The following is a 26,137-nucleotide window of genomic DNA, read 5'->3' as shown; positions in this document are numbered from 1 at the left end:
AAAACATGCGATGTTTACCAATAAGTTACATAATAATAATAATAATAATAATAATAATAATAATAATAATAATAATAATAATAATAATAATAATAATAATAATAATAATAATAATAATAATAATAATAATATTGTACTGATAAGCACTATATAGAAATTGACACCAAAGTTATTGAAAGTTGTCTAGTTTCGAATGTTTATCTAAAACACCAACTATTGCTTTCTATGCTTCGAAACGGTGAGCAAATTTTAATTAATTATTTTCATAAATGAAATAAAAGTGTATATGGGTGATTCTCTAGGGATGTAAGGATGTTTTTGCTGTCCCGGGCATTTTTTTATTAGAAAAATTGTTATTTTGTTACTAAAAAAAATTTATTACGAAAGTAAAACAACATTTCTATTTGGAGCATTGAAAACTAAAATGAAATAAATTTTGGTTTTTTTGCTATAAATTCGTAAACCACCGAAATAACAGTCCCCTGGGCTGTTCCATTCCCAAAATTAAAACTTTAAGATTAAAATTTAAGTTATTCGTCCATAATATATAATTTGGTCCATAATGTTTATAAACTTAATTAGTTAACTAACAATCTTCTTCAATAAAAAGTACCGAAAATTAATTTTTCTGCCCTCCGACCGGAAAGTGGCAACTTTCTGGCCGCTGCGCTAAACAAAGTTGCCACATTCCGGCTACGTCGAGCAGAAAAATAGTATACACACCGTGGCCAGTAAATAAGAAAGCCTCAGATCACATGTTTGTCAACCTCGGCTTCGCCTCGGCCAACAATTACATGTGATCTGAGACTTTTCTTACTTTACTGGCCTAGGTATGTAATATACTATGTTTCATTAAATTCATTAAGCCAAAGTTTGTCCCAGGCATTTTAAGAACAGTCCCCTGCCAGAAGTTCAAAGCCAAAAAAAAAAAAAGGCCATTCGGCAGCCGAAATGGAAGTAGATTTCATGATGAATAATAAAAATACTACTAGGGTTACATACGAAAAAAAAAAAATAATAAATTTCTGTCTGATTAAACAACAATGACGTCAAAACGAATGCAAAAGTAAAATTTCATTATATCTGTCTGAGAAAGTAGGTGATTTTTGGCTTAGACTGATAATGAGGTACACAAATTAAAGCTTATTTAATAAGCTTTCAGATACCATTTATAGAATTTTTATAAGATATCGCGTTCAATTGTAATTGCACGAAAATACGGTAAAAGTGAAAATTTTTGCGATTTTTGAAAATTTTTGAATTGCTATTATTCCTAAACTATTTAATTTGGAGAAATAAATAAGTAGACAAATTGAAGCTTATTAAATAAGCTTTCAAATGCAATTTACAGAAATCCGATAGGATGTCGCGTTCCATTGTTATTGCACGGAAATACGTTAAAAGTGAAAATTTTTTTCGATTTTTAAAAATTTCTAATTGCTCTCATTTCTAAACTAATCGACAGATTTGGCTCATCTTAGAACTTAACCTCGGAAATCGTCCTAAGAATAAGTATGTTACGTTTTATTGAGATCCGTATAGAATTACGAGAGTTAGAGAAGAGACAATGCCGATTATATCGTATATATATATATATATATATATATATATATATATATATATATATATATATATATATATATATATATATACCCGTGTAAAAAAATCGTCTTAAAATTGTCTTAAAATTGTCGTTCGTTTAAGATCTTAAACGTGACACAAACCAAGACTATTTTAAGACGCCAAAAAAATTCCGAGAGCAGATTTTGAAAATTTGGTTTTCGAATTTGTTGTGAAAATTAATTTTTAGACGATTTTACGACTTTCTAACCGCAATATTTTTGAGTAAGATGTTTTTAAATTGAATTTAAAATTATTATCTGACAATTTTAAGACTTTTTTAAGACGTTCCGTTTTAATGTTCCGGGGCTCTGTCGCTGTTAGCCCATCTTAAAATAGTCTAAATTTTTTTTTAAGATTTTTTTAAGACTAATTTAAGATAATTTTAAGACAATTTAAAGACGTTCCATAATAATTTTCTGGAGCTGTCACTGTGATATCATCTCAAAATAGCCTAAAAATTTTTTAATAATTTTTTTAAGACTATTTTAAGATTTTTCAAGACGATTTTAAGACTATTTTAAGATTTAAGTCTTAAAATAATTTTTAAATTAGTCTTAAAAAAATCTTAAAAAAAGATTTAGAGACTATTTTGAAATGAGCAAACAGCGACAGAGCCCTGGAACATTAAAACAGAACGTCTTAAAAAAGTCTTAAAATTGTCAGATAATAATTTTTTAACAATTTTAAATTCAATTTAAAAACATCTTACTCAAAAATATTGCGGTTAGAAAGTGGTAAAATCGTCTAAAAATTAATTTTCACAAAAAATTCGAAAAGCAAATTTTCAAAAATCTGCTCTCGGATTTTTTTTTTTTGGCGTCTTAAAAGAGTCTTAAAATAGTCTTGGTTTGTGTCACGTTTAAGATCTTAAACGAACGACAATTTTAAGACGAATTTTTTTTTACACCGAGGTATATATATATATATAGCATATATATATATATATATATATATATATATATATATATATATATATATAAATACATACATATATAAACTTTTAAACCATATGCATTTTCTGAATCCGCTTGACGAGCTGAGTCGAAATATAGCAAAATTTTTCAAAAGTTCCGTCATGAGGACCAATGCAATAGTTAGATTTCTATGAAATCTACTAAAAATCCAGCGTGTTATTTTACCTTTTGGAAGGTTTATAAAGATCTTACTAGCCTTGAGTTAATAACCATAGGGCTGTTAGCGCTTTATCGGCATTTTATTTAGTGTCAAAGCACCGTTTGTGCTGGAAATATGTGTCTGGGCCACTTGAAAACTCAGTCCCCTGGCAACTATTTTTATTTATAATTTATTTATAAAATTGGATCCATAAGTCTTAATATTATTCTAATTAATGTAAACATTCATTGAGAACTTGAAAAGTTGAATGCATTGAAATAGTTTGCTTGATTTTTCTCAATTTGATAAAAAAAAAAACAGTCCTCTGGCAAACAGTCCCCTATCATGTTATATGGCAAAAGATACACAAATATCGAATAAGCAAAAATTAAATCGGCTGTTTATTTATTATGTATAAGCTGATGGTTTTGTAGCCCTTGTTAATTTTTTTTTTTAATAAAATCAAAAATAATTTGGTCGCACAATTTTGTACAGATTTAAGACGTCCTTACAGAGAATTACCTATATTGGAGTTTTATCGAATGAAAGTATTTATATTTGTCTATCAAATTGTTTTTATAGAGCAATCAATTTATTAAAAATCTAAAAATGTCAAAGCTTTTTGTGTTGATTGTTTTGATTGCTGTTCTGGCAAATATATTGATTTCTTCATCTGTCATGGGTTGTTCAGGGAGAAGGGAATTTGTACGTATTATTCAATGCTACTTATATTGTCGCTATTATTTTTCTGTCTTATTTGTATCGATTATCCAATTTCGTAGAAGTATTTAATTGATCATTAATTAGAAACTATAATTTATTAATTTATATGTTTTATTTAGTGTGAGGAAAACAGTCACTGCTGCGGAAAGATGAAATGCATATCAGCGCAGTTTGGGAGGTATTGCGACTATTAGGAATTCCTTATCACATATTAATATTATTAATATAATTAGTCACTGCATATTTTACTAAATATCTTCCTGTAACAATAACAATAATAAATAAAAAAATATGTGAACAAACTATATCAGGAACAATATATTTTAATATTCTTCTAATTGATATACATAAATCCATGTATCACAATCGTTAAAATCCATAAGTGATACTGCACAGAAAGAAAAATTTCTTGACTGGAGAAAAAAATTCTTGGCTCAAGAAAATTTTCAGGTGCCTGAAGGAAGACCGAAGTTGTATTGGCCGAAGTAAAAATTTTTTTTTTTAATTCTATTATTGGTGGAAGTCATTTTTTCTTAATTCAAATTATCATAAATACTTAATACAATAAATTTTTATATTTGATCAATATTTTTAGATACTTTAGGGAAGCAGTTGCACCTACTTCAGCTGAGAAAAAAATTTTCTCACCTTGAGAAAATTTTTCTCTTGAATATTTTATACCCATCCCGTAAAAAAATATTCTGATCAGGCTTGATATGAGCTGATAAGGCCATATAAAAATTTTTGATATGTTCATATCTGGCCTGATATGGTCTGATAAGTCCATATTTAATTTTTGATATGTCCTGATATGGCTTGATACACTGTAAAAAAAAACCGGTGTGAGTCCATGTGGTGTACGGTGTTAAAAATTCCGATGTTAAATTCAACACCGAAATCGGTGTAGCAGTAACACCGGTCGCGGTGTAAATATTTTTTTTCGGTGTTAAATCGGTGTTATAAATTTTCCGGTGTTGATAATATTTTAAGTAACACAATTTTTATAATTAAACTTTTTATGTTTCCCGAGAAAAAATATTTATATATAATTATATATATTTATATATAAATTGGTTATATATGATTATATATGAAAAATGGCCAAATATAATCATATATAATTATATATAACAATATTTAATTATATATTTATTACATCTAATTAATTATTGGGTTAATTTTATGGATATAGTATTTAATATGGTCCTACGCAATTCTCTGTAACCAATTATAATGCAAAAAAAAATATCTAGCTATAATTTTACGGCTATAACACCAGCGGTCACCCATCCAACTATTTACCCTGCTCAATGCTGCTTAATTTTAGTGATCTCCGTGCGTCTTGAAGTTTCTGTCTGCTGTGCTGCTGTCTTAGATGACAATGATTATATGATCTACATAATGTATCATATGAGTTTATCATAAATATAATATAAGAATTGATTTTATAATATATTTGGATAGTCATAATTCATAATTTATTTATTTGACCGAATCTCATTATAATATAACACTTATTTAAATAATAAAATAAATAATGATTTTACTATTAGGTAGTAGCAGAACAAACCAAAACATCTCATAGGAAATGTAACAAATTTTGTATTTCAGAATTATTTAAACGTAATTATAAACATCATTTTACACTTTTCGTGATTACCAAAAAAAAAATTTTTTTTCGAAGAAAAAATTTTTATATATGTTAATTATATATAAGCATATATAATTATATATACTTATATATAATTATATATGGGATTATATATAATCTTCGATGGCTGTATATTGCTCCATATATAGTCATTTATAATTATATATGATTATATATGACCTCATATACAATTCCATATATAATCATGTATGATTTTATATAACTATATATAATTATATATGGAACTATATATAATCTTGCTTGGCTGTATATTGCTCCAGATATAGTAATATATAATTATATATGATTATATATGACCTCATATACAATTCCATATATAATCATGTATGGTTATATATAATTATATATGGAATTATATAATCTTGCTTGGTTTTATATTGCTCCATATATAGTCATACATAATTATATATGATTATATATAACCTCATATACAATTCGGTATATAATCATGTATGATTATATATAATTATATATACTTATACATAATTGTATATGGAACTATATATAATCCTGCATGGCTGTATATTGCTCCATTGCCATATATAATTATATATAATCTTATATACAATTCCATATATAATCATGTATGATTATATATAATTATATATGATTATATATAATTGTATATAATTATATATGTGATTCCATATATAATCATATATGATTATATACAATTTTATATGATTATATAGAAACATTTTTTCTCGGGTTAATAATTAAAGATAAATAATAAAAAAAAAGTTAATATTTAATTTAGAAAGTTTAAAATAATAAAATGTAAAGTAGATAAAAGTTTTTGATTAAAATAAATACACTGTAAAAAATTTCGATGTAAAAATGGACCCAGAGCACTTTACATGGCCGTGTAGTGTGAAATAATGGTGTGATTCTCTCGGTGTAAATTTTCGATCCGTGTTACTTTAACACCATTATTAAAGGACAATTTTAGGACATCATATAGATAATCATAAACTTTATAAAGTGAAAAAAAAATTTCCTGAAAAGTTCCGGAATAGTTCCTGGTCCGGAACGTTCCTATGATAAGACAATCCGGAACATCCCCGGAATACTTCTGCAATGTTCTCGAAATAGTTCTGGAACAACCGTGGAACACTTCCGGAACATTTCCGGAAAATCTCCGGCAGATTTATAGAACATCGCTGGAATACTTCCAGAATAAATTAGGAATACTTCCGGAACATCTCCGGTACACTCCTGGAATATTCCCGAAATACTTCTGGAACAAATCGGGAATAGTTACAAAATATATCGGGAATACATCGGGGATATGTTTAAAATATTCCTGGAAAAATCCTCGAATACTTCTGAAACATTTCCGGTAAACGTTTGGATTATGTTCCGGAAGTATTCCTAATTTATTCTCGAAGTATTCCAGCGATGTTTTATAAGTCTGTCGGAGATTTTCCGAAAATGTTCCGGAAGTGTTCCATGAATGATCCAGAACTATTTCGAGAACATTGCAAAAGTATTCCGGGGATGTTCCGGATTGTCTTATCATAGGAACGTTCCGGACCAGGAACTATTCCGGAACTTTTCAGGAAACTTTTTTTTTACACGGGTAAAATAATGGATTTTAGTAATTATTTCATAACTTTTAAGTATTTTTTTTAAGATTTTCGGAATACTTCTAAGATAATTTTAGAATCAATGCAATTTATTTGAAGCAATTTAGTTAAAATTTTGTCCTTAAATCTTATGTGGAACCTTTTTTGAATAATCAAAACATTTTTTTAACTATTTGAGAACAAATTTTGAATACTTTTGAGACATTTTTCGGATATTTTTGAGACAATTTTGGAACATTTATTGGACAGTTTTAGAGTGTTTTTACAACAAATTTGAAACATTTTTAGAACAATTTTTCGACAATTTTGAACGTTTTTTAAATGATTTTCATATAGATAATTTATTTTTGCACAGCTGTAGATTTTTCATGTTTAAAACATCCATTATATTATGAGAAACATCATGGTTACGATAAAAATAATTATTGTATTGTTCCTAAACATTTAATATTGTAAATACTATTTAACTTGTTGTATAACATTAATTAAATCGATTTCTGCGTAATTTTATAAATTGAAAATTCTTAAATAAATGTTACTTGTCTCATTTTGATAAATATTGAATATTATTCTGTTTTATGGATCATGTAATATTCATACTCCGATACGGTGTAAAATTATTCTACTGTTACACCGGTATTACACCGGTTTAACTTGAAACTACCTTAATTTTTTCATAATAATTAAGTAAATTATGATAAAAATAAAAAAAAATTACGTATAGAATTATAAAGTGTGAAAAATATCTAAGAATTTTTTTAAGGACTTGAAAAAAAAAATATGACAACAATTTAATTATATTTTTTATTTATTAATAATTATTAAATTTTGAGTTATAATTAATAATTATCATTTTAACATACAAATGCAACGTAAGTGTAAAAATTTTAAACAATCAAGCGCTTAAAAAAATCAAGGATACCCTTGCGTAATTTTTGCATAAAAATTGAGTAAATTTATTTAAAATTTGATATATTAAAAAAACTACTGTTGTTTATATGACTTTAAATGGCTGCTGGTTTACTGTGTGATTTACTACAATTAAAATTATTTTTTGGAATTTTTTTCTTCTTACTAGTTACTGTTTACTTCAATGAAGATGATTTGTTTATTAAATTACGTACGTAGTCATAAAACATCGCGATAAACGAATATAAATATCTATGTGTATATATATTTATATATATTTATTCATTTATTTATATATATATTTATAAAATCCTATTTGTTGATAAATGCACAAGCCCAACAAATACCAGATACTTAACATATTCTTTTTTTTTTTTAGCTAGCATTCACCACACATGTAAAGCTTCCCAAGTTTATAGTTCATGAACTTCGATTACTTATTGCATATATTTGTTTCCGTTACCTGCAAAAAAGAAATTTTATGATTAAGTATTACTTAATAATTAATTAATTATTAAGTAGCAACCTGCAGTCACTATGTGACTGCCAAGAATTATGGAATATAAATAAATAAAATTTTGCTTAATTAAATAATGAATTTTGTTAAATTGCACTGTACTTTCTTAAATATTGATGTTTTTGAAGATATAAGCTCATCCCGATGTTACACTCATCAAGAGCTTTCGTTTGAGTACCCACATACATTTTGATATATTTTTCATATTAACATATATATAATATATATAAATATATGAAAAATTGATGTGGGTATTCAAATGAAAGGTCTCGATGAGTGTAACATCAGAGTGAGCTCATATCTTCGAAAATGTCAGTAGTTGACAAGATACAAGGTCATTTCTTAATTATTGATATTTTTGAAGATATAAGCTCATTCTGAAGTTACACTCATCAAGAGCTTTCGTTTGAGTACCCACATACATTTTGATATATTTTTCATATATACATATATATATAATATATATAAAAATATGAAAAATTGATGTGGGTACTCAAATGAAAGGTCTCGATGAGTGTAATATTGGGATGATCTTATATCTTTAAAAATGTCAATATTTCACGAGATACAAGGTCATCCTTTAATTATTGATATTTTTGAAGATATAAGTTCATCCTGATGTTACACTCATCAAGAGCTTTTATTTAAGTGCCTACATGCATTTTGATATATTTTTCACATATACATATATATAATATATATAAATATATGAAAATTTGATGTGGGTACTCAAATGAAAGGTCTCGATGAGTGTAATGTCGGGATGAGCTTATATTTGAAACAATGTCAATAGTTGACAAGATACAAGGTTATTTCTTAATCATTGATATTTTTAAAGGTATAAACTCATTTTGATGTTAGACTTATCGAGACCTTTCATTTGAGTACCCACATGACATTTTTTATATATTTATAAATATGGTACTTAGAAATATATAAATATATGAAAATTTGATGTGGGTACTCAAATGAAAGAGCTCGATGAGTGTAATGTCGGGATGAGCTTATATCTTTAAAAATGTCAGTAATTGACAAGATACAAGGTCATTTCTTAATTATTGATATTTTTAAAGATATAAACTCATTTTGATGTTAGACTTATCGAGACCTTTCATTTGAGTACCCACATGACATTTTTTATATATTTTCTAAATATGGTACTTAGAAATATATAAAATATATGAAAAATTGATGTGGATACTCAAATGAAAGGTCTCGATGAGTGTAATGTCGGAATGAGCTTATATCTTTGAAAATGTCAATAGTTCTCACGATACAAGATCATTTCTTAACTATTGATATTTTTAAAGATATAAGCTCATCCTGATGTTATGCTCATCAAGAGCTTTTATTTGAGTACCCACATGCATTTTTATATATTTTTCATATATACATATGTATAAATATATAAAATATATGAAAAATTGATGTGGGTACTCAAATAAAAGGTCTCGATGAGTGTAACATCTGGATGAGCTTATATCTTTAAAAATGTCAATTGTTCCCAAGATACAAGGTCATTTCTCAATTATATATCTAGAGATAGAGCATTTCCGAATGCAGCCTCAGTATTTATTATCATAAATTAACCATCGCTAATAAAAATATGAAACCTTGAAAAGGCACAATCTTTGCAATGATACTAAATTTCACTAAAAAAACCGATTTTATATGACTATCCTAGACTCAAAATTTTTCTTATTCTCTTAATAACATAGATTATCAAAACCTACCCCTTAAATTCATTTTACGCATGCGTAGTAGCCGGATAAGTCTTTCCATTATTAGTAATCTTATTCTCAGATTGACACACGCTGCCCTCTGTATTCCTCTCTTCAGGCTGTTCCAAAATCTGAACCTCCAATGAATCTGACGAAATCCTTCTAGAACTATTGAACTGATCTCCCGCATAAGGATCCTGAGAATCCCTAACATTATTCAGCGAATCCGAGTAACTAAGGGAAGGATAATCAACAGTAGTTTTCAATTCCAACGAATCAGAGCTTCTGCACATCAAATTATTGTGTTTATCATCTTCAATTTCCAACGAATCTGTGCTAGTTTCCATAACATTAATATCTTTAACCTCCGAAACTTGACCTTGAACCGTAATAGGTTCAATTTTCTCCGCATCAGTAATATCAATTTGCGAAATATCTTCAGTGGTATCATCTTGCCTATCAAACTTCTCAACATTAGCCTGAGCAATTCTAATAATCTCATCAATTTCCATAATCCTTTTTTCATAATCATCCGACCCAGAAGTGCTAGGATTAAAAGATCCAGCCGCACTTAAATCCGCTGGTTTGGGTTTGGGCAAATTCTCCAACCTATATCTATTCTCAGGGCTTTCATGATCAAGAAGATCTTCCTCTTCTTTAGCCTTCAGCTCAATAATATGAGCTTCCCGACAAGCTTTCTCCAACCCTTCAAAATCAGTCAGCGAAGACACGGAAACATCATCACCATGTCCCGAACGGCTTGCGACGTATCTTCTGGGTAGACTTCCATTGTTAACAGAATCCTGAGAGCCACAATAGATCCTCTTCCCATTTTCCCCAATCACCGTATTCTCCAGCGACTCAAATTCCTGAAGCGAGTTCATCGAAATATTGTCGTGCTCAATCGACTTGGAGAACATCTTTTTCCCCGCTAGGATATCATACTCAGTCCCTAGACTCCCTTTCATACTCCCGCTGCTCCCAATAGACCCTTTATGACTCCCCAAGCTTCCAAATCTGCTGCTTCCAGCTTCAAAATCCGTGATCTCCTCCTCCTTGATATCCTCCAGAGGTCCTCGATCATAATCCAGATCATATCCCCTAGGATCACCAGTAAACTGCATCTCCATCCACTTTTTCGCTTCCTGCTCATCATCAGAAAATGATTGTTGAGAAGACTGATCTTCATTCGAAGCTTGAGGAGGACTTTCTTCCGATTCAAAGTCAAATAATTCATTCTTCAACAAAGCCTGACTCACCGGAGCCTCTTGCTTCGTCTCCGTTATCAAATTCTCCAGATCTCTGTCGAACTTCTTGATACTTCCAGCAGGAATTGGTTTTATCAAAATGCTCTTTCCTTCAGAATCAAATTCTTCTGCTTCACGGCCGACTTCTTCTACCACAACAAAGTCGTCGATGATATCAGGCTTGTCTACTAATTCAAAAGAATCACTGTCTGGAGAATGACGATCACGTTCTACGACTGTTTCAATAGACACTCCAGAAGTTGAAGAAGTAGACATGCTTGCTTGCTGAAGAACTGATCTCTTAGTCAACAAAAGGTTCTCCACTTCGTCAATTGTGCTGAGCGAGCTCATTTTAAGCTCCAAGGAATCAATGTCGTCTCCAGTAGACTGGGCTTCTATTGACTTCAACTTGACCTCCGGAGAAGAAGTGTCTTCGTCAGCCTTCCCACTTATCTGCTCGGAAATCGCGTCAATTGTTGAAGTCTTCAAATCATCATCTTCGCTGATCATAATTGAAGAAGTAACCTTTGTAGACTGGCCTTCTTCAGCAGTGGAGCCTTCTCCTTCAGGAATTGTATCCGCATCTTCAGAAATCTGCTGGAAAATCATCTCAGAAGAACGCTTCATCTTACTGGGAATGTCTCCGGTGATATTGTCCAAGGTATCATCAAGAGGCATGTCGCTTTCCGACGACCCAGAAGATTTGTCTTCATCCAAAGCTAATTCCAGGTTCTCGTCGATTTCATCCTTGTCCATTTCTGGTTCGGAAGCTACTAGAGTCTCCGTAAGCTCGCTGGTGCTGTCAATGCTCCCTAGATGCCCGGAACTGAGCGAATTTAGTGACTTCATAGATTCTCTGGAGCTGAGAGTCGAAACTGCGCTTTGGTAGTCTTGTGAAGTCTGCTTGGAAGATTCAAGGGACATCATTGCTGTCTCATACTCCGACGCAGTTGCCGATAAGAATCCCGAGGCTGTGTGGAGCACTTCTATGTCAGAAGAACTGGGTCTGCTGCTTGTTTCATAATCGCACGACTGATAATTGCTGCTCTCTCCTGAACTGGAGCCTCCTTCGCTTTCCGACTGAATTTTCCTGGAGATTCGCGCTGGCTTTTGCCGCTTCCGAGGAATTGGTTGCGGAGGAACTGATAAAGAACTGGAACCGTCGAAGTACTCAGCGTCAGAGCCAGATCTGCTTGCTGCAACAGGTAGCTTCTCGGAGTCGTCTTCAAGAATTTTCACCTCCATAGTCTTGTCACTTGGCAGTTCGCTCAAAGTGTCATTGTCACTCAAAGGTTTCTCAGAAACGCTTTCATCATCTAGAGTGTCCTCCTGCTTCCTTGGTTTAGCGACCGGAGAGCCACTCAGATCCTCAGCAGTTTGCTCAAACGAGGGGGCTTTGTATAAAAATGGAAGATCATTAGGAATAGATTCGGGTTCAAGTTTAAACTGGAATTCCGAAGGAGATTCTTTGATTTGTACAATAGTCTCGCTGTTTTCGCTCAATTCTTCAATGAGATCCTGCTTAGCAGCTTCTAAAGACTCTTTAACCTCTTCTATTTCTCGTTTAACCACCTGGTCTAGAACAGTGATTGCATACCTTGCACTCAAGTCCACATTGGCTTCTTTCTTCAGTCTAAACGGACTGGAGTCCATAGACATCCCCGCAAACTTATCCAAAGTTCTTTCCAAATGCTTCTGAGGCTCGTCCAAAGACTTTGTTTTGCTAGAAAACGACTCTTTCAAAGCCTTAGCTTGACTTTCCTTCCCTTCCTTCTCAGATTCTTCCAAAGTATCAATATCCTTTTCATCCTGTTCGCTTTTTTCCACTTTTGTCTTAACTTTTTCCGCAACCTCTACTTTATCTTCAATTTCAACCTTCTTTTCATCAACAACATCCTTTTCGCTTTCAGAAACTCCAATTTCATCAGTAGGCGTCCGTTCTTCATACTGCCTATGAAGACTAGCCACCAATTCTTGGCAACTGATGTCCAACTTATCCTCAACCAATTCCTCATCTTCCATCTCACTAACCGACTCCACAACAATCTTACTAGCTTCCCTAACGGACTCAATAGTGCTAACATCTTCCGAAGATCTGGTCGTAGATTCTTGCTCAGCAGACACATCATTAAGCGAAGTCAAGCTCTGCTGCTTCACCATACTAGACTGATACTCCTCCAATTCCTTATCAAAAGCCTGAGAAGGCTCCAAAGTCTCTTGGATCTCAATCTTCTCATCGCCAATCGACCAATTCACCGGTTTGATATCCAATTCCTTCAACTTAGTCCTCGGAGAAACGACCGCAGGTTTCAAATCCCGATCAATGCTCTTAGTATCCAACCTAGAGACCTTTTCCACTTCCGTCCGTTCAGGCTCCATTGAAGAAAACCCTCCATCTTCGCTTTCAATCCCACTCTTAGCCTTAGGGCTCAAACTGCGTTCAGGAACCAGAGAAGAATCCGACATAGAACTGGGACTAAACGTCAGATCTCTTTCCTGGCCGATTTTATCCAAAGCTTCCATCCCAGGGCTCTCGTGTAACTTAGCAAACTCCAGATTCTTCATATACTTCTCATCTAACGAGTGTTCTTCCTCATCATCCTCAAATCTAAGCTCGTCAATCTCCAAAGAAGAAACATCCACCGAGTCTTGCCTAGACCCCCTCCTTAGATCACCACTAGGCTCTATGATCTCCAAAACTCTAGCACCAGTGCTTTCATACCCAAACTTTATCGGAGAAACATACTCATCAGGCTGCTCAAAGTACTCTTCGACAACCTTAAGCTCCTCCGGATACTCCACAACTGGCATAGGACTCTGCCCAGCTTGTTTTCCCGAACTCAAAGACTCTAGATCAATCTGCTCAGAAATACTACTGGGACTCATCGTAATATCCCGCTCCATAATCTTCTGCGAGGACGAAAACAAGAAGCTTTCTTCCCTATCATGAGGCGTCGAATCTTCATCCTTGGTCAAGTCTTCCTCAATACTCAAGCTTCCGCGGGTAGAATCTTTATCCAACCTTTCATTGTGCCCTATAAAAGTCGCTCTAATCTGATCTAAGCTTTCAATCACCTGAACCTGGCTCTCCTTCCTCTTTCCCATAATATTCTCAAACTTCTTCGTCAAATCATCAGCTAGATGTTCATCAAAGTCTTCGTCAGTCTCAGTCACATTATCAAACTCATAACTCATTTTTAAACCACTAGAACTCTCAGATCTCTTTACCAATTCATCTTCTATCGACTGGACCAAATTTTCCGCAATATCCCTAGCTTCTATCTCCGAAGCTTCATCCCCTTCAGAATCATCATTGAACTCTTCACCAAAAGCTTCATCCCGGGAGATATCTTCAGTAGTTTCTCTAGAAGGGAATACTTTAGTATCAGAATGTCTAGACGACTCCTCATGAGTCTGTTCATGAATTACAGCAGCTTTCAGCTCATCCTCCAAGCTTCTTCCTAAACTGGACATATCCTCCATATCATTGGACCTATCCTTCTCAATTCTAACTGCAGTATCAATTGCATGCTCCTTTAGAGTCTTAATTCCAGCCTCTTGGATCACAACTCCATCATCATCTTCAATTTTGTGAATATTCATCTGATCCTTCAGCGATTTCAATTCCTGCGAAGCTCTAGCATCAACAATTTGCTTTCCACCCGCAAGATTCACTTCGATATCCTGAATTGTGCTCTTGTCAGCAGTCTCGTGCTTCAGCGTCTTATCTTCCACGGTTTCTTCTTGCGTTTCAGTGGTAACTGTTGACTCAGAAGACTTCTCCTTCAATTCTCTTTCTTTCTCCTCGTGTTTTACCGTCTTTTCATCCCCAAAGACTAGCTCCGAAGACTTAACCTCTTTCTTCTCAACTGTAACCAGTTTTTCGTGGTCTACTTTTGAGGTAGTCACCAGAGTATCCGGTTCGTGGAGCGCTTCAGCACCTTCAAAGGCTCTTAGTGCTTCCTCAGGGTCCGTAAACGTCTTTGTGATGGTCTGGGAATGAATTTCACGCTCTGAAGTGTGAGTTTCTATTCGCTGGGACACTTTTTCCGTTACCTTTGTCTCCATCATAACCACATCATCTTTGAGCGGGAATTTTTCAAATTTGCTCGTCTCTATACGCTTTGGAATTCCAGACTTCTTCTTCTTGTCCTCAGTATCCTTCAGGTCTTCTTCTTTCACCTTACCTTTGTTCGCTTCCTTGGAACCAAACACTGGAATCTTGGACTCTTTCTTCCCATTTTCTTTGTCCTTATCGACGTCTACAAAACTATCAACCTTTATTTTAGTCGGAATTTTAGAAACTTTCTCCTCGGGACTCACTTTAGTTGCATCAGAACCTTGATAAGTTAACTTAACCTCAGAATCAATAAACTCCCGACAAATCTGCTTAGTGTTAATAGAATCATCAGCAATAACTCGAGTTTCTTCAATCGATACTACCTTTTTTTCCACGGTCTTGACCTTATCGGGTTCAATCGATGTTGTAGTAGTTACCTCGGATTTTATTTTCCTTGGAATTAAAGACGGTTTAGCGTCAGACACTTGTAGGACTTCAGGCTTTACATGTTGTTCTACTAGATCGTCTATCGTCACCTTGGTTTCTTTTTTGCTCTCTACATCACTTTCTTTACTTTCTTCTGTTTTTATGCTTAAACTTTCATCCTCTTTACTTGTTTCTGTAATCTTCTTAACCTCTTTTTCTGTTAACAATCTTTCAATACTTTCTTCAGTTTTCGTTGTTTTTAACTTGAAATCATCTTGTTCTTTCAATTCTTCTTTATCACCAACCAACTTATCTTCACTCTTCATTTCTTCTTTATGGCCAATTAATTGATCCGCAATCTTAACCTCTTTTTCTTTTAATATGTCAGTACTTTCTACAGTTTCAATATCTTCTTCTATTTTTTCCTTGTTACTGCTAAATTCAGTCGGTAACTTATCTTCACTTTCAACTTTTTCTTCATCACCTTTATGAGCAATCTTAACTTCTTTTTCTTCTATTAACACTTTTTTATGACTTTCTACAGTTTTAATCGTTTCTAACCTCAAATTATCTTGTTGAATTATTTCTTCTTTATCAGTCATTAATTTATCTTCACTCTTTTGTTCTTGATCATGCTTACCAACCAAATTATCAGTAATTTTAACCTCTTGTTCTTTCATTAATACTTTTTCATGACTTTCTACAATTTTAACTGTTTCTAACCTCAAATGATCTTGTGCTGTTTCTTCTTCTTTCTTACCAGTAACCTCAATCGGTACCTTATCTTCACTTTTAATTTTTTCTTGATCATCTTTATGAGCAGTTTTAACCTCTTTTTCTTCTCTCAAAACTCTATCAGTACTTTCGACATTTTTCAATGTTTCTAACCTCAAGTCCTGTTCCTTTTCTTCTTCTTTCTTACCAGTAACCTCAGTCGGTAACTTATCTTCCTTCTCAATTTTTTCTTTATCATCTTTATGAGTAACCTTAACTTCTTTTTCTTCTTTTAATACTTTTTCATGAATTTCTACAGTTTTTATTGTTTCTAACCTCAAATTATCCTGTTGCTTCATTTCTTCTTTATCAGTCGGTAATTTATCTTTTCTCTTTTCTTCCTGATCATGTTTATCCACCAAATTATCAGTAATTTTAACCTCTTGTTCTTCTTTTACAATTTTGTCATAACTTTCTTCAGTTTTTATTGTTTCTAACCTCAAAGTACCTTGTTTCTTCATTTCTTCTGTATCGGTCGCTAATTTATCTTCACTCTTTTCTTCCTGATCATGTTTACCCACCAAATTGTCAGTAATTTTAACCACTTGTTCTTCTTTTACTACTTTGCCATAACTTTCTTCAGTTTTTATTGTTTCTAACCTCAAAGGACCTTGATCCTTAATTTCTTCTTTATCAGTCGGTAACTTAATATCTTCTTGACCATATTTACCAACCAAATTATCAGCAATTTTAACCTCTTTTTCTTCTCTCAAAACTCTATCAGTACTTTCGACATTTTTCAATGTTTCTAACCTCAAGTCCTGTTCCTTTTCTTCTTCTTTCTTACCAGTAACCTCAGTCGGTAACTTATCTTCCTTCTCAATTTTTTCTTTATCATCTTTATGAGTAACCTTAACTTCTTTTTCTTCTTTCAATACCTTTTCATGAATTTCTACAGTTTTTATTGTTTCTAACCTCAGATTATCTTGTTTCTTTATTTCTTCTTTATCAGTCGCTAATTTATCTTCACTCTTTTCTTCTTTGACATGTTTACCAACCAAATTATCAATAACCTTAACCTCTTGTTCTTCTTCCACCACTTTTTCATGAATTTCTACAGTTTTAATTGTTTCTAACCTCAAATTATCTTCATGCTTCATTCCTTCTTTATCAGTCGGTAACTTATCTTCCCTCCTAACCTCTTTTTCTTCTTGCAAACCTCTGTCATAACTTTCTATAGCTTCTAAAGTACCTAACTTCAAATCACCTTGTTTCTTTATCGCTTCTTTCTTACCGATACCTTCAGTCGGTAACTTTTCTTCACCCTTAACCCCTTTTTCTTCTTTCAAATCTCTTTCATTACTTTCTTCAGCTTCCAATCTACCTACCTTTAAATCACTTTGTTCCTTTATCATTTCTTCTTTACCAGTACCGTCGATCGGTAACTTATCTTCACTCTTCTCTTGATCTACTTTACCAACCAAATTTTTCCCATCATCTTGCTCAACTTTCTTAACTTCAGGACTCAAATCTTTATCTTTAAACTGTTCACAAACAGAACTATCCGTAGAAAATCTTTTATCCCTTGGCAAAGATTCCTGAGACATTAATTTCGAAAGCGGCCTTGAAACACTAGTGGCAGTAATTTCCTTTTGAATTTGTTCCTCAAAATAATGAGCTTTTTCCGCAACTGAACACTCGGACATATCCGGAATATTCAAATCTTCCATAGTTTCCGACCGCATTGCACTGTCAAACATATTGTCCATTTCTTCTTCTGAAATAGGGTTCTGAAGATAATCACTATCGCTCTCATTAATAGTAATTTGAGAAGCTCTCGAAATTTCAGATTCAGATCGCTGATAACTGTCGCGCTTTCTTGTAATATCTTCCCAGAATTTACGTTTTTCCGAGTAGGTTTGCTTCTCTAAATTCGGGGATAGTAATTCTTCTTTATCGTTAATATTACTATCATTAATATTGTTAGGATAACTACCGTCTACGGATTCTAAGGGACAAGCCACTTTTTGTGCTAAGGATTCATTTATTTCGGCATCTAGAACAACCAAGAATTTTTTTTATTAATTTTTTTTTTTTTTTTTTTATTTACTTTAATTTATTTAAAGTTGCATCAACTACATAAGGTAATTAGCGACTATTATTTTACAAATACATGTGTTAGGTTTACTTAATTTTTATTAAGTAATAATTTAATACATTTAAAATTTTTTTTTTTTTTAGATCTTTTTAATTAACTACAAGGGTGAAGAAATAGATTCTGCAAATAAAAAAAATCATTCAGGATGAAATAAAATTTTGTTTTTTTTTTTTATTATAATCAATGTGCCTAGTTATAATTTACATCGATTGAAAAAAAAGGAACATTTAACAAAATAAATAAAAAATTAATACACTGATAGAAGGATTTGTAATACTAGCAACCTTGCAGTCACTATGTGACTGCGGTAACTAGTGAACTATAAATAAATAAAATTTTGCTTTATTGAATAATGACTTTTGTTGAATTGCAATGTCCTTTTTTTAACTATTGGCGTTTTTAAAGATATAAGCTCATTCCGATGTTACACTCATCAAGAGCTTTTATTTGAGTACCCACATCAATTTTTCATATATTTATATATATTATATATATATATATATATATATATATATATATATATATATATATATATATATATGAAAAAATATGAAAATGCATGTGGGTACTCAAATGAAAGGTCTTGGTGAGTGTAACATCAGAATGAGCTTAAATTTTTAAAAATATCAATCGTACATAAAATGCAAGGACATTTCTTAATTATTGATATTTTTAAAAATTTAAGCTCATTCTGATGTTACACTCATCAAGACCTTTCATTTGAGTACCCACATGCATTTTTAAAAATTTTTCATATATACATATATGTAATATATACAAATATATGAAAAATTGATGTGGGTACTCAAATGAAAGGTCTTGATAAGTGTAACATCAGAATAAGCTTATATATTTAAAATTGTCAATCGTGCACAAGATACAAGGTAATTTGTTAATTATTGATATTTTTAAAGATATAAGTTTATTTTGATGTCACACTCATCGAGACCTTTCATTTGAGTACCAGCATGAAATTTTTTATATATTTTATATATATGGTATTTGTGAAATATATAAATATATGAAATATATGACAAATTGAAGTGGATACTCAAATGAAAGGTCTTGACGAGTGTAACATCGGGATGTCCTTATATCTTTGAAAAACGTCAATCGTACACAAAATACAAGTTCATTTCTTAATTATTGATATTTTTAAAAATTTAGGGTCATCCGGATGTTATACTTATCAAGAGCTTTCATTTAAGTACCCACATGCATTTATATATATATATATATATATATATATATAATTTATATAAATATATGAAAAATTGATGTGGGTATTCAAATGAAAGGTCTCAATGAATGTAACTCCAGGATGAGCTCATATCTTTAAAAATATCAATAGTTCACAAGATTCAAGGTAATTTCTTAATAATTGATATTTTTAAAGATATAAGCCCATTCTGATGTTACACTCATCAAGACCTTTCATTTGAGTACCCACATGCATTTTCATATATTTTTCATATATACATATATACAATGTATATAAATATATAAAAAATTGATGTGTATATAAATATATAAAAAATTGATGTGGGTACTCAAATGAAAGGTCTCAAAAAATCTAACATCGGAGTGAGCTTATATCTTTAAAAACATTAATAGTTTACAAGATACAAGGTAATTTCTTAATTATGTATCTAGAGATACATACTCGAATGCAGCTTCAATCATCATAAATTGACTATTGGTGAGAATGATCAAAACCTTGAAAAGGCACAACTCCAACTTTTCCGATACCAAATTTAACCATAAAAACCCCTTTTATCATATAAATACCCCACAAAATTCTGCTTATTCTCTTAAAAATGTAGATTTATTAAACTTAAATTAATCCTTCTATCAATGCATCGTTAAAAAAAATCCAAAAAAATAAATCATAAAAATCTATTCAAAATCTTCAACATCAGTAAGCCCATCAGAAGCGCCATCATCACCGGGATCTCTAACACTCAACAAATCCTCCATCTTGTTAACATTTTTCACAATAACTTGCGAGCCGGCTAGCAAATCAAAGTCCTCTATATCATCTTTCTGCCCACAAGCGCCATCTATTTCTTCTTCTTCATCCGACGCATCAATATCTTCAGTGTCAGTGCCTCCGTGCAGCAGCGACAAGTCATCAATTTTTCTATGACCTCCATTATCATCTTCAAAGTATTCTTCATCAATAGACATTTGCTTTCTGACCTCAATAGAAAAAGGACCATCGCCTTCTTTGGTAGTAATTGTTCCTCCCCCAAACTCTCGGAGAATATCCAAAGCCTTGGGTAGCAAGATCGGAGGCTCAACAGGGTCATCTTCATCATTAGAAACATCTTCAAGGTCAGTTTCACCTTGACAAGCATTTTCCATCACAGCGAGTCCTTTTTTTTCTACTTTTTTGCAGCTTGACTCTTGATCGCTTCCCATATAAATTTCATCGACATCCGTCAGGTTTTCCGCGAAGCTATTGCGTCGGTCCACGTTAGGAAACTCTCCTAGACCGTCCCACTGCAAATCTTGCGGCTCAGAGTCCGCATTTTCCAGCGTCACTGATATTATAGGCGTAACTGGACCGTTTGGCAGCCGACGCTGCTTTAAAGGACTCAAGCTGCGGATTTGCGAGCTCATTATTGTTAACTCACCCTCGGAATCAGTGTCTGAGAAGTGGATTGAGACATTAGACATCAAAGCGTTCAATCTACGTCTTGATTTTGGTTTCTTCTTTGGTTTTGCTCCGCGAGATGGAGACTCTGACGACGAATCTTGCTTTGTTAATCTTTCTTCGGGAATCTTGCTGCTTAGTTGCAAATTATCTGGCTCTTCGTTTTCACACATTTTTTATTAGAAAGTTTTTGAAAGAAAGAGAGTGAGAGAAAAATATAAAATAAAACCTGAAATTAAAATAATAAATTATAATTATGGAAAGAAAGAATTTTTTTTTAAGAGAATTTTTTTACTCACGGAAGATTTTTTTTTATGGTTTTTTTTTTTTTTTTTTTTTTTTAGAGAGGTGTTGATAGTAGTTCTCTTACGGCGATACTGATGTTAAAGATAATGGCAGTTTACTACCAGGATTTTTTTAAGTTTTATAAATTGAATTTATGAAGCCTACCCGGATCTATATTATGTAATTGGATTTAGTTGCGTAGGTTTTTTTTTTGTTATTGTTATTAGTTACTCTTAAGTTATCAATAAGATTTGTTGTATAATAGATAATTATAATAATAATAATTGTTATTATTATTATTATATAATTTTGGAAAAAAATTTTAATATTAAGTTTATTTTTTGAAAATTATTATTATGACCTGAAAGATTTTTTTTTATAAAATTTCATTTTATTTAAAAAAATTTTAAAAGAATTTATTGTAAAATTATTTTCACATATTAGATTTTTATAATTAAATTTTTTAATGAAATTAAAAAAAAATTACAAGTGCAAACTTTTTAAAAATATTTTTTCTATAATTTATTTTTAATGACAATAAAAATAAAATTTTTAATTACTGCTGACTTTAGTATTATTGTATAATTGAAGAAAATTAATAAGAATTTTGTAAAATTATATGAAATACCAGAACTTGAATTTTATGAAATTATGTAAAGCCATTTTTTACATAAAATTTTATAAGAGTTTATAAAATTTCAAAAAAATTTTTTTTAAGGCCAGAAGACAATTTTCATTAATTTTTTTTTAAATTACATGACACATCAGAACTCAAATTTCGTCAAATTTTTTGAAAAGAACAGAAGAAAATTTTCATAAAATAACACGAAATACCAAGACTCACATTTTATAAAATTTTTTTTGTAAGACCAGGGGACAAAATTATAAAAAATTATAAAAATAAAATTATTAAAATTGTATAAGAATTTTGTATAATTATATGAAATATTAGATCTCAAATTTTATGAAATTATATAAAGCCATTTTTCACAAACTTTTATAAGAATTTATAAAATTTCATAACATTTTAAATGACTCACTTTAGCATTATTGTAAAATTTAATAAAATTTATAATAATTTTGTAAAATTACATGGAATACCAACTCAAATTTTATAAAAATTTTTTTTAAGGCCAGAAGACAATTTTTAAAAAATTTTATAAAATAACATGGCACATCATAACTCAAATTTAATAAAATTTTTTAAAAAGAACAGAAGAAAATTTTCATAAAATTTTCTAAAATTACATGAAACAATAGAACTCAAATTTTATGAAATTATGTAAGGCCATTTTTCACGTAAAATTTGATAAAAATTTTTTTTAAGACCAAAGGACAATTTTCATTAAATTTTATAAAATTACATTAAATTTGTTCAAAAGAACAGAGGAAAATTTTGTAAAATTACGTGAATTACCAGGACTCAAATTTCATAAAATATAAAATTTTATCAGACATTTTTTCGCATAAAATTAAATAAAATTTGTTAAAATAATTCAAGACACCCGTTCTCAATTTATTTAAAAATATTAATTTTTTTTTATTATTTAAAAAAAAATTGTTTATTAATTAATAAGTCAGTTGTTAATGTATCAATTTAAAAAAAGGATTTTTGTATGACATATTATGTATCTGTTCTGATTTATTAAAAAACTATTTTAAAAAAACTGCGCTTAAACTATTAATTACAATAAAATTGCATGAAACTTAATAAAAAATTTTTTTTCCCAGAATTTATTATCACAGAATATTTATTATAAAATAAAGCAACTTTCTTTATGCAAAAAAAAAAAAAAAAAAAAAAAAAAATTAAATACAAACAAACTAAAGGATAAAAAAAAAGTGTCTGGATATTTACATACCTGATTGTTTTTTATCTAAAATGTCACTAATTAATTTTTGTTGTGTGGGTGATGTTGGCTTTGGTAAATCACGTTTTTCTCCATAGTCTCTCATGTATGTTGTTTTATAAATATCCATTTTACTAATGAAATCGTATTCTAACTCTACAAAGAACCAACGCAACAAAATAATACAAATAAATTATAAATAAAATTAAAAAATATTTTAAATAAATTAGAAAAATACAATATAATAAAATAAAATAATCATACCTTTTAATTTAGAATTCGATGGCGTTTTTGGTACTGTTGGTTCAGGTAAAACAATATTTAAAATGCAAATAGGTTGTTGTGCGATTTCACCCTTGGCAACTTTTGGCTCTCGCATAAACATCATGCGCGCAACAGGATCCAAAAGTTGATCCTTAACTTTAACGTGAAATGACAGCCTGTTTTGACGGAATGCTTTGAATGTAAATTTGAGCTGTTGGCCGGATTTTGTAACAGGTACAAGATTACCGCTAAATTCTAAGTACAAATCTTTACCATCCAAGGCCTGAAAAATAATTTTTTTTTAAAAATAATATTTATAATTACAAAATTTTAAAATAAGGTAGAAGTACCGTTTATTGTTCAAATAAACGATAGATATGAATTTATTTTAATAAATCATTACAAACTCGATTTATTTTAATATAAATTTTTTTAAAACTCAACAAAAATACACAGTAAAAAATTTTGCGTCAAAAAATTTTGTGTTAAAAATTTTTATGTTAAATATTTAACACTTTCCTCAAGGGTCTGTTCTAGGACCCATATTATTTCTATTAGTTATGAACTCTGCGGCTAAACGACTTACTTATACAAATCATGGTTTATTTGCTGATGATAAATATAGGGGAAGGACGGGCAAAACGGATATGTTAATTTGAAAATGAAATAACAAATATATATTACAATGATATCCATTCTTAACTTTGGCTAATAATTTTTTGGGTAATTGAAGTTTATAATTAAAGTAAAATAAAAATAATAACAAAGAAATTCTTCTTCGAAATTAAAAAAAAAAAAAAAAAGTCAACATTATCCGTTTTGCCCTACCAGGGCGGGCAAAATGAATACTCAGGTCGCGTAAAACGAATACTGATTGGAAAATACATTTCAATCAAAACAATCGTCGCAAAAATATCAACCGCGTCCTGAATATGAAGAAAAAAAATCAAATCTGCATCGTCCTTAACAACATTAAACTAAGTACTGTATACTTAAGATTAAAAATTTTTTTTTTTTTCTAAATTTCAATATTTATAAAAAAAATTCCCACAAGTATGCAAAACCAATGCTTTATCGATAACGGTAAGTGTAGTTACATAATAGATTGATAGATTGCTGTCTAAAATGTTTCTATCGACCGACCAGCGATTTAAAACGATTATTCATTTTACCCGCCCTCTCCGTCTTGCCCGTCCGTCCCCTATTTATTTACATTGTTATAGTCATCAAATCCATGAAGCTACTAGACAGTTGAACCTAGATGCTCAAGCAGTAGTTGATTGGGCCAGAGATAATGGGTTAGAAGTAAATCTACTTAAAACTAAAGCAATGGTAATGGGATCAAATAACAAAGTAAAAGCTCTTATGCGAGAAGGTATTCCAAAGCTAGAAATTGATGGTGTACCTCTACCTTATATTGAATCAATCAAGTGCCTTGGAGTTCATTTTACGTGTAATTTATCGTGGAACTTACACACATCAAAAACTATAAGTAAAATCAATTCGGCATTATATAGCCTGAAATTACGTAGAAATATTTACACTTCATCAATTAAAAAATTACTTGTATCGGCAACTATTTTACCGTTAATTGATTATTGCTCTATAGTATCATTAAATGCAACTGATGAAAATGATTGTAAACTCCAGCGTTCTTTAAATTCAGCAATTCGCTTCATCTTCAATTTAAAGCGAGATGAACATGTCTCGCCTTATAGACGTGAACTGGGATGGCTCTCGATAAAGAGTCGTCGAATTTATTTTACTTGTTGTTACTTTTATAAATTATTAGAAATTGGTAAACCTAGCTATTTGCGCGAATTATTTCAAGAAAACCTTACTGTAAGACGTTCTGAGAGACTAGCAGCCAAGAAAAATAATATTCTCTTTAAATTCCCAAATTTCAGTACCACTCATTATGAGTCTTCTTTCGTAATTACAGTTATACGATTATGGGAAGAACTACCAGAGGACATTATAAATTCATCAAGCTTGGAGGTTTTCAAAAATAAAATTTTTGATTATTTATTTAATTTAGATGTTTGATCATAAACTGTTGTAAATGCTTCTATCATTATTTTATTAATCTTCAAACTTCGTTAACCTTCTTTATATAGCTTCTTTTTAATTTAAAGTTTCCTTCGGATAGCTTAACTGGTAGAGCCCTTGGCGCGTAACCGAGAGATCTGGGTTCGATTCCCAGTCTGGGCTGTCTGATTATTTTTTCAATTACGGAAAAATCCCCACTGAGTAGGTCCCCCCCTTTCCCCTATCCGTTCTTTCCCAACTCCCTTAAAAAAATTTGCTTTAATATGGCTCTTTACCGTAAGATGGACGGTGGCGTTGTTTGCTCGGTGGGTCTTATATACGTGACTGAATATAGTAGTCAGTACTTGTCTCGGATAGCTTAACTGGTAGAGCCCTTGGCGCGTAACCGAGAGATCTGGGTTCGATTCCCAGTCTGGGCTGTCTGATTATTTTTTCAATTACGGAAAAATCCCCACTGAGTAGGTCCCCCCCTTTCCCCTATCCGTTCTTTCCCAACTCCCTTAAAAATTTGCTTTAATATTGCTTTAATATCCTACCTGTCTCTTTAGTAACATCAAAGATTCT

At 31.1% G+C, this 26,137-nt stretch overlaps 2 protein-coding genes and 1 long non-coding RNA gene across 9 annotated transcripts in view; 1 reads left to right on the top strand and 2 right to left on the bottom strand.

Annotated features, from left to right (window-relative positions):
• Window positions 1-131: 131 nt before the first annotated feature.
• On the top strand, window positions 132-3,764 carry LOC123270927. Its single transcript, XR_006510727.1, has 3 exons — window positions 132-238; window positions 3,319-3,441; window positions 3,579-3,764. It is a non-coding gene; the product is annotated as an uncharacterized LOC123270927 (long non-coding RNA).
• A 3,847-nt stretch (window positions 3,765-7,611) lies between these two features.
• Window positions 7,612-26,137, bottom strand: part of LOC123270925 (ankyrin-3-like) — a 49,083-nt gene continuing 30,557 nt past the window's right edge. For 2 of the 7 annotated variants that reach the window (XM_044737103.1, XM_044737106.1), the window contains exons 21-24: window positions 23,525-23,807; window positions 23,273-23,416; window positions 9,877-18,367; window positions 7,612-8,089 (exon numbers count right to left, since the gene is read on the bottom strand). In XM_044737103.1, coding sequence (XP_044593038.1) covers window positions 9,891-18,367; window positions 23,273-23,416; window positions 23,525-23,807 — 8,904 coding nt within the window. In that variant the 3' untranslated portion in view covers window positions 7,612-8,089; window positions 9,877-9,890. Of the gene's footprint in view, window positions 8,090-9,873; window positions 18,368-18,551; window positions 18,590-21,470; window positions 21,582-23,272; window positions 23,417-23,524; window positions 23,808-26,137 lie in introns of those variants that run through there. The other 5 variants (XM_044737108.1, XM_044737107.1, XM_044737105.1 and 2 more) reach the window with 5 other exon arrangements.
• On the bottom strand, window positions 20,325-21,354 carry LOC123270926. Its single transcript, XM_044737111.1, has one exon. It carries the CDS (start codon window positions 21,296-21,298, stop codon window positions 20,366-20,368), a length of 933 nt encoding a protein of 310 aa, XP_044593046.1. The 5' UTR covers window positions 21,299-21,354; the 3' UTR covers window positions 20,325-20,365.

This window comes from Cotesia glomerata, linkage group LG8, assembly GCF_020080835.1.
Source record: "Cotesia glomerata isolate CgM1 linkage group LG8, MPM_Cglom_v2.3, whole genome shotgun sequence".
In the NCBI taxonomy this organism is placed as follows: Eukaryota; Metazoa; Arthropoda; class Insecta; order Hymenoptera; family Braconidae; genus Cotesia; species Cotesia glomerata.
Note: the sequence above shows the minus strand (reverse complement) of the source record. Positions and strands in the feature narration are given on the sequence as shown.